The sequence below is a fragment of the Ochotona curzoniae genome, unplaced genomic scaffold (genome assembly GCF_017591425.1).
Source record: "Ochotona curzoniae isolate NIBS_2020 unplaced genomic scaffold, NIBS_Ocur_1.0 scaffold_1852, whole genome shotgun sequence".
Taxonomy (NCBI): domain Eukaryota; kingdom Metazoa; phylum Chordata; class Mammalia; order Lagomorpha; family Ochotonidae; genus Ochotona; species Ochotona curzoniae.
Genome location: NW_024467087.1, coordinates 7,100,916 through 7,109,705, shown reverse-complemented (window position 1 = coordinate 7,109,705; position 8,790 = coordinate 7,100,916). Strand labels below are relative to the sequence as shown.

At 35.7% G+C, this 8,790-nt stretch overlaps 1 protein-coding gene across 1 annotated transcript; it reads right to left on the bottom strand.

Moving 5' to 3' along the window:
* Positions 1 to 2,677: 2,677 nt before the first annotated feature.
* Positions 2,678 to 4,507, bottom strand: CDR1 (cerebellar degeneration related protein 1). The gene is given in 7 exon segments (XM_040999832.1): positions 2,678 to 3,350; positions 3,353 to 3,387; positions 3,428 to 3,485; positions 3,595 to 3,738; positions 3,741 to 4,011; positions 4,050 to 4,110; positions 4,206 to 4,507. Coding segments are annotated over 7 exon segments (897 nt in total). The 5' UTR covers positions 4,388 to 4,507; the 3' UTR covers positions 2,678 to 3,204.
* Between the last annotated feature and the right edge of the window lie 4,283 nt (positions 4,508 to 8,790).

Genomic DNA, 8,790 nt, shown 5'->3' with positions numbered 1-8,790 from the left:
GTTGCTATTATTATTATAACACAAATAAGCATTGCATAACTACATTATGATCATTTATTCGTGTGTTTTTCAAAGTCTTAATGTATTTCTATCTTCTTAATTACCCTCAAAATAAAATATACATGATTGCTTTTAGAATAAAGCACTTTAATATTTTACTTTGCTGATGAGTGATCCCTGAAACAGTGATTCCTTTGTATTTAAATTACTCCATGACTTATAATGATTATTTATGCTTTAATTATAAAATGGTCATCACTGCATGAAATGTATTGATACAGTGGCTTAAGCTATTAGCTTTTTTTGACATGGCTATGTTCCTGCTCTCTGGAAAACAGTGCATCTATTTCATTTCACTTTAAAGATAATTTACTCTGATACCAGGGTAAGCATAAGGCTATACAGGAATAATTTTTTTTTCTGATCATCAACTTAACTAACTTAGCTAGCTGCTTTTGAGACAAACTGTAAGTCTAATTAATCTTACGAGGCAAGGAAAAGTCCTTAAAACTGGCTTCTGAACTTCTTTGTATATGTGATACCATTCAAGAACTTGTGAGGATTAAGAATGCTTGGTATTTATCCAAACCATAGCACTATGTATCTGAGCAGCAGAACCATCACTGCCTTGACTCATGCCCTCACTGCCAGTCATCTGTATGTCTTTAGCGACTTCACATTTGGACCCCTTTATCTTGGACTACTTTCAGTCCACATGCATATTAATATCTGCTATCCAGTCCCTTGCTGACAAACTAACTTTTTTTTTGGTGCATGGTTCTGATCTTCTCATCTTAATAGTTCTTTGTTAAAAAAAAAAAAAACCTTCAGTAGTTATCCATTATATATATGTGTATATCCCATGACTTGATTTTTCAATTCTAATCCATTTATACCCTATTGCTTTTGCCTATTGTGTTCTCTTTACTAATGCGATAGTCACTGTCTTCCTGAGGGAATGCTAAGGGCCTTCTGCTTTTGGCTCAACTGTGATCTTCTACGCTTGACGCTTAAATTCCTGTGGCTAAGATCAGAAATTTTATATATTTACCAGAAGCTGGAGTGGTTTAGATGAACCTAGCAAGCTCTAATCTTTTTTGTTTCTCTCCTTATCTTCCCAATCTCAAGGGAGACGGTTTCTTCTCTCATTCTGTCCTCAGGCATTCAGCCTACTGATTTTGGACATTCTTGCTGTCCCTCAGCAACCCCCCCTCCCTGTTTGGAGTCTTGAATGCAAACCGGTTAATTTTGACTGTAAATACCAAGCTTCCAGTTTGGGCACCTGAAAGAATTGCCTAGAGATATAAAACTCACTATTAGATTCTTGTTAACCTCATCTCTTTTAGTTTCATTACATCATATTGTATGGTATTTTTACCATTGCTCTTGAAATCGCTGTGTCTGTTCTCTTGCACGTGAGTGCTAGCCTGGAATGAGTTTTAAGTTTACCATATCCTGGAGGTGATACCTATAACTGGGGTTGGCAAAGTGAGGGCTGGGCCAAATGTAGCTCAGCTATTTTTCAAATATCTTATTGTAATAAAGCATCACTACTCAGTTATTCATTGTTGGTGTACAGGAAGGCACAATTTTTTGCAACTAAAACCCTGTGACTGGAGAAGGTTTTAAATATTTACTACAAAATGTTTGTTGATCTCTGACATTGTGCTAACTAGATCCCTAGCTTAGATACTGTGTATTCCTTGATAATTCCAGATTCTCATCGTATCAACCTATAAAGGCCCCAGAAACCAGCTTATTGAGACTTTGAAGATAAATTACAACCCATTCAAAATTAAATTTCACTGCTCCTTCTTTGTGATCTTTTCAAATGTTCTTCTTTTCTTTGCAGTAGAAGAAATGTTGTGGATATAAGCACTATATGAATAGTTAACGTTATTGATGTGTTTTTAATGTGATATCTAGGTCCTGGGTCCTAGTATGCAAGTTTTCAATGTTGCCATTATTGTCCATGATTATATCTTGTGATTCTTCAGTGTCTATAACTCGAATCTTCTCAACTCTGCAGCATGCTTCATCTCTGGTTGTCAAATTTTCCAGCTAGGAGAACATCATAGTCTTCCATTTCTCGGACCTACAGCATCTCCAATGTCTGTGTTTTCTAATCTGCCTAATACTGAAGTCATCTAAAATCTAGGTCTTCCAGTATCTCCAAAATTATTCTTCAGGATCTGGGTATCACCATTTAGGTTTCAGGTTACTATTCCAATCCTCCAGTGTTTCTTATATGTGGATCTTCTGGAGCTGTGTATTTCCCTGCCTAAGTGTAGCTTTTCAGATAACTCTTAGCTTTCACATTATTTAGTTTCCACATATTTTAATGTCTCCTAAGTCCTGATTTTATGGTGTTTTTCATCTCTAATTGCCTAGGTCTTTTGATATCTCCAAGAACCAGATTTTTCAAAATCTATGTGTTCTAATATTCTGGTATCTGAATTGAATGTTAACATCCAGAACTTTAAATAATCTGAATATTCAAGTCTTCTAATATCTAGGGCTCACAACATCCTTGAAATCTAATATCATTAAACTTTAATCTTCCAAATTCTACTTCTTTTGAGATGAATGTGTCAATATACAAGTTTCCCAAAGTCTACTAACAGCCAGAGCCTCTAATTGTATCGGTTCTAAATTCTACAGTTCGTATCTGCCAGTGTTTAGGAATTCTGAAGCAAAGGGTTTGCAATGTGTCAAATATATCCAGGTAATCCAGTGTTTATGGCTTCCAATATACAGTATCACAATACATAATGCCTTTCATGTCCCCAATGCTTGTAGTAGACCATGTTCCCCAAAACCAAGGCTTCCAATGTCTCCAAATTATGTACTTCCAATGTTTCCACTGTCCAGGGTTTCCAGTGGCGCCAGTGTCAAGGTCTTCCAACAACTCCAGGTCTTCCATCAACTTCAAGTCTTCCAGTAACCTCAAGGTCTTCCAGAAAATCCATGTCTTCCAGAGAATCTGTGTCTTCCAGAAGTTCCTCGTCTTCCCGTAATCTCCAAGTCTTCCAGGAAATTCAGTCTTCCAGCAGTTACACGTCTTCCACAAAATCCGGGTTCTTCCCAGAAAATCCAGGTCTTCCAGGAAAATCCACGTCTTCCAACAATTTCAAGGTCTTCCAACCAGTTCACGTCTTCCAGGAAAATCTGCGTCTTCCACCAGATCCAAGTCTTCCAATAGATCTAGTTCTTCCAGAAAGGTCTGAGTCTTCCAAACAGTGTCTTCCAGAAAGAAATCCAGGTCTTCCAGTCAGCTGATGTCTTCCAGAAGAATCTACGTCTTCCACCAAATCCAAGTCTTCCAATAGATCAAGTTCTTCCGGAAAAGTCCACGTCTTCCAGTAAATCAGTGTCTTCCAGAAGGAAATCTAGATCTTCCAATCAATTCAAGTCTTCCAGAGAAATCTACGTCTTCCATAAAATCAAGGTCTTCCAGTCAATTCATGTCTTCCAGAAAAATCCAGGTCTTCCAATTAATTTGTCTTCCACCAAATCAAGTCTTCCAGTTACCACCCCATGTCTTCCAGATAAAATCGGTGTCTTCCCCTAAATCTAGGTCTTCCACTTAAGCATGTCTTCCAGAAAAGTCATGTCTTCCAGTAACCTCCAGGACTTCCTGGAGATCTTCCAATCACTGTCTTCCTGAAGATCTGTGTCTTCCAGAATATCTATGTCTTCCGCAATCTCCCAGTCTTCCAGCAAATCCACGTCTTCCGGACAATTCAGGTCTTCCTGAGAATCCATGTCTTCCAGCAAATCTATGCCTTCCAGGAAATCCCTGTCTTCCATTAAATCCTTAGCTTCCAGGAAATCCATGTCTTCCAGGAAATCTGTGTCTTCCACTAAATCCTTAGCTTCCAGGAAATCCATGTCTTCCAACAAAGCCATGTCTTCCAGAAAATCCAGGTCTTCCAGAAAATCCATGTCTTCCAGGAAATCCATGTCTTCCAGAAAATCCATGTCTTCCAGCAAAGCCATGTCTTCCAGAAAATCCACAACTTCCGGAAAAATCCAGGTCTTCCAGAGAACTCCATGTCTTCCAGCAAAGCCACGTCTTCCAGAAAATCCATGTCTTCCAGAAAATCCACAACTTCCGGAAAAATCCAGGTCTTCCAGAAAAATCCAGGTCTTCCAGAAAAATCCAGGTCTTCCAGAGAACTCCATGTCTTCCAACAAAATCCTTGTCTTCCAGCAAAGCCACGTCTTCCAGAAAATCTACGTCTTCCAGAAAATCTGCGTCTTCCAGAAAATCTATGTCTTCCAGAAAAATCCATGTCTTCCGGAAAATCCATGTCTTCCTACACCTACAGGTCTTCCAGCATCTCCAGGGCTTCCAGCATCTGCTCGTCTTCCTGCATCTCTGCATCTTCCAGCATCTTCACGTCTTCCAACATCTTCAGGTCTTCCATTGATGGGCTCAATATCCATGTCTTCCAGTGGCTTCAGTGTGCTGTTCTAACATTCAGGTCTTCCAGTGTCTGCAATATCCAGGTATTCTAACATGTTCTATAGTCCATGATTTCCACCCTATCCCCATGCCAAGCCTTTTCAAACCCAACCTTCTCTATCTTGTTTTTTTTTTGTGATTAGTCCCTACAACTTTTTAAGATAGTATTCATGAAAAGCTTCTACAGAGCAAACAGGATTGCTGCATTAAATTTTATTACTTTATTAAATGCTCATAGTTTTTGTACAGTCAACTGTATTTGGGTGCATGTGAAATTTTTATTTTGGGAAAATTCCTGCTTAGGTATTTCAGATAAAGTATATTTGTCGATTTTTAAATAGTATGAATTTTTATTTCATCATATGTGACTTATATGATAATAATAATAACAACACTCAACATGGCACTTGCTATGTCCAGGCACTGTTCTATAGTCCTTACATGCATTAACTTATTTAATCTTCACTGTAAGCCATTATGAGGCAGATGTCATCATTAACTCTGTTTTACAGATGAGTAGCCTGGCACACATAAACAGGTAAAATAATTCATGTAAAAATACACAACTAATAAATAAAATATTTGGAATTTGAACATGACTAAGGTGGTTGAAGAGTCCATGGTACTAGTCACCATGCTGAATCTGCTGTTAAAAAGCTGAGGGGTGTTATATAGAAGTGTTCTCAATTTATACTGTCATTATGAGAACGAAAGTATGTATTCACAGCTTTCATTGTTCAACTAGCCATACCATCCCGCTGTTCACATATATGGAGGCAGGTACACTATTCTATTTTTGCAAGAAAAAAGGAGCACCGAATTTAATTACTCTTTGCTTTAGAGTCTTAGCTTTATGTTTTGAGTATCAGTTCTTGCAATTTAACTTTCCTTTCTGTTTTCATCCCTTATCACTGAGTCTTGCCTTAGTTTGTTTCTGACTGCTAGGAACCACCTGCTTTTTCATCTATCATTGACGTCCTGGGTTCCTGCCTGCGTTCCTGATACGTCCTGCCTCGTATCAGACTAATGGTAACTACAGCTCTTTAAATTCCATCTTGCTTGAGGAAGATTTGAGGACTAATTACTTGGTTATCTAAGTATCAGCTCCCACCAAATGTTTCCAACAATATTGCCTCTTATGCCTGAGGTTAGGGTGAAAAGCATAGAAGCCACATAATGAGATTAGTTAGTCAAAGAATCTCTAAAGGTTCAGCGTTATTTACACGATAATAAATAAGAATAATAATAAAGTGCAAAACCTTGTAACTACATAGTACAGTTTCTACACTGTTTTGTAACATCTTTTATTCATGCATTCAACAAGTGTTTATTGAGCACCAATTGTGTACTAGATCTGTTTTAACGGAGATAGCAAATGTTATCTGAGAGAAATAGTTTACAAATGATCAGTCGTTTATTAATTGTGGCAAGACCATGAAGAAAGTAAGTATAGGATAATGTGTGTAGAAAGTCAAGGAAAGCATTCCTAAGAAATTAACATTTAATGTGAATTTAAAAAGACCTGTTTTATTTAATTGGATTATCACAATAACTGTGACTTACACTAGACAGGTTATTTATTTATGTATTTATTATTTAATGATACATTCCATAGGCTCTAGGATTCCCCTCCCCCTCTCTTTATCTCCTCCACCACTACTGACTTCGCCTCTAGTATTACAATTGGTTTTCCTACATGAACAGTGATTAGTCCACCATGCCACTATTGAAGTGTTTCCCAAAATTGTAGGCATGTCAGTGCAGAGAATCCAGCATCGTATTGTAAGGACATATTCCACAATTTCAAGATAGATGATTTTATATCAGTTTTATTTAATCAGACTACTAATGATGGACTAGTAATCCAGGTTTTGTTTTAAAATATTTTCTCTAGAACATACATTCTGCCTTATAATAAAAAATTAAGAATATCTGTCAAGAAAGATAAAACATTTTGACTCTTTTTATATAATAGTTTCATTTTAAGGAATTCATTCAAGGAAATCATCTAATGTGAATAGTTGATACACAAAGGTCTTCCTCACACACGTATTTGCTATAGTGAAAGAAGAAAACCCTGAGTATAGCTTTAAGGGACTGATTAAATAGACTCTTCATATCTAAAGGAATATTTTTCATTAAAATATTACTGTGTAATGTTAAATGAAATGAGTGCCTATGGCATTACATAAAATGTTACTCCAGCTATTTAAAAATATATTTAAAAATAAATTGATAAGAAGTAACACATTGCAGATCATAAGCTCATTATTATTGGGCAGGTAGAATTCAGTGTGATTTCTTTGTATTGTGTTTATTTCTAAAGTTTCTACAATACGAATGTATTTTTCTTGTAGAAAAATAGTCAAGCAATTGCACCGAAAACATATTTTTATTACATATATAGCCAATCAAGTGCCATTGAAAACTCTCGAAAATACAAGCAAATGATGAAAATCACAATTCTCAAGTAATCTTAATATCCAGATATAGCCCATCTCAAGTTTTTGGTGTATCTTCCTCCACATTCTTTCACAGGTGTTTATTTTCTCTTTCAAAAGTGAATCATACCTCCATTTAATCTATTTTTTCAGTTGACAGTGTAAATATGAGCAGCTCATAAAGGTAGTGACTGTGTGGCTATGTCATGATTTTAACATGTAATTTCACTCTATCTCTTAATGTTGGACAGGCTTTTGCTGTTGTAAAAACTACTGTAATAAGCACACTTGATGTACAAATTGTTGAGAAATACAAACTATGCCATCCTATGTCATTGCCTTGTATGCAAGAATTTCAAAAAGATATTAGAAAAGTAGAATTAGATAAACTTATGTTTTGGTGAGGTAAATTGAAATCCATTAATTTTTTTAGTAGCACACATTTTCCACCAGCTTTTTGAAGATGCCTTACACAAATTTGTGTTCAACTTCGGATATTGCTTAGGACAATAAGAGAAGAGGTATACACATCATAAAGCTTATCATAGAAAGAAATTACAAGTAACCTAAATGTGAAAAATTGGGATACTTGCAAAAGTTATATTGTAAGTATGTGATAGTCATTTACATTTTACCATAGAAGATTGTTTACTAAAATGGAAATGTGCTAACATGTTGTAAATGAGAGTAATGGGTCTCTTGACACTATATATAATACTTAAATTTTCTAGCAGGGGAACTATAAGTGTTCTGAGAAGGCATAACAACAAAGTGTCAGCAGTAGAAGTCCCGAAATAAAAATGGAGAATAATTCTGTTTACCCAGTGGAATTTTAGCAATAATATGCATATAATACTATGAGTAAATTTTATTGGTTCCGATAGTCTTTTTTTTAAATTTTTTTTTTTATTACATTGCATCATGCGACACAGTTTTACAGGCACTGGGATTCCCCCCTCCCCTCCCCAAAACCCGCTCCTTCCCCCCCCCCCCGCCCCCGCGGTGGATTCTTCCATCTTGTTGCATTACCACAGATCAAATTCAGTTGAGACTTTTTTTCCTTGCAAGCATCTACAAAACATAGAGTCCAGCATCTTATTGTGCAGATAAGTTCAACAGTTTCATGGGGAGACAGTCTCTGGTCTGAAGGTACAGCCGAAAGAGTATCATCCCAATCAATTGAAAGCCCCGACATTACATCAGTTCCGATAGTCTTTTAAAAATATTTATAAACAAGTGCAACTAAATAACGAGTAGCTTAGGGCTATATATATGGCAAGCAAACTAACAAAATTTTTAGGATAATTATTGTTGACATTGAGGAAAGTGGATCAAGATATGGGAGAATCATGTAAATGGATTTAAGCTTTTGTTAGTAATCTAGTGCTCAAGTCTGTTCAGTTGGGACTTCAGTGTAATTAAGATGATTCAATTCTTATTGATTGATTATTATTACAAATAAAGGAACAAATAAATAGATAAAAGAGGGATATACATTCATTAGTGAGACAGTGCTGCATAATATGCAAGGATTATTGATCAATCCAATTCTATGCTTTTTGACATTCTTTGAAAGTAATTATGTATGGGATGTGAGAATATATGTGGACTTTAATTTGGTTATTCTCTAAATATTTGGTTTTCAGCATGTATTATTTTCCAAGTTAAAAAGTATCAACATAAATTTTATGGTAATATATTTTTCACGATACAGGTAACACAGTACTATATTCACTGAGAAATAAGCTGAAAATTAGTGAGATTTCAAGTTGCTTTTATGGTCTCCATATATACAAATATATTATTAATTTTATTTATTTATGCAAATTAAATAAAATGTTTGTATTCAATGATAACAGATTTATAAGCCTAGTGACACTT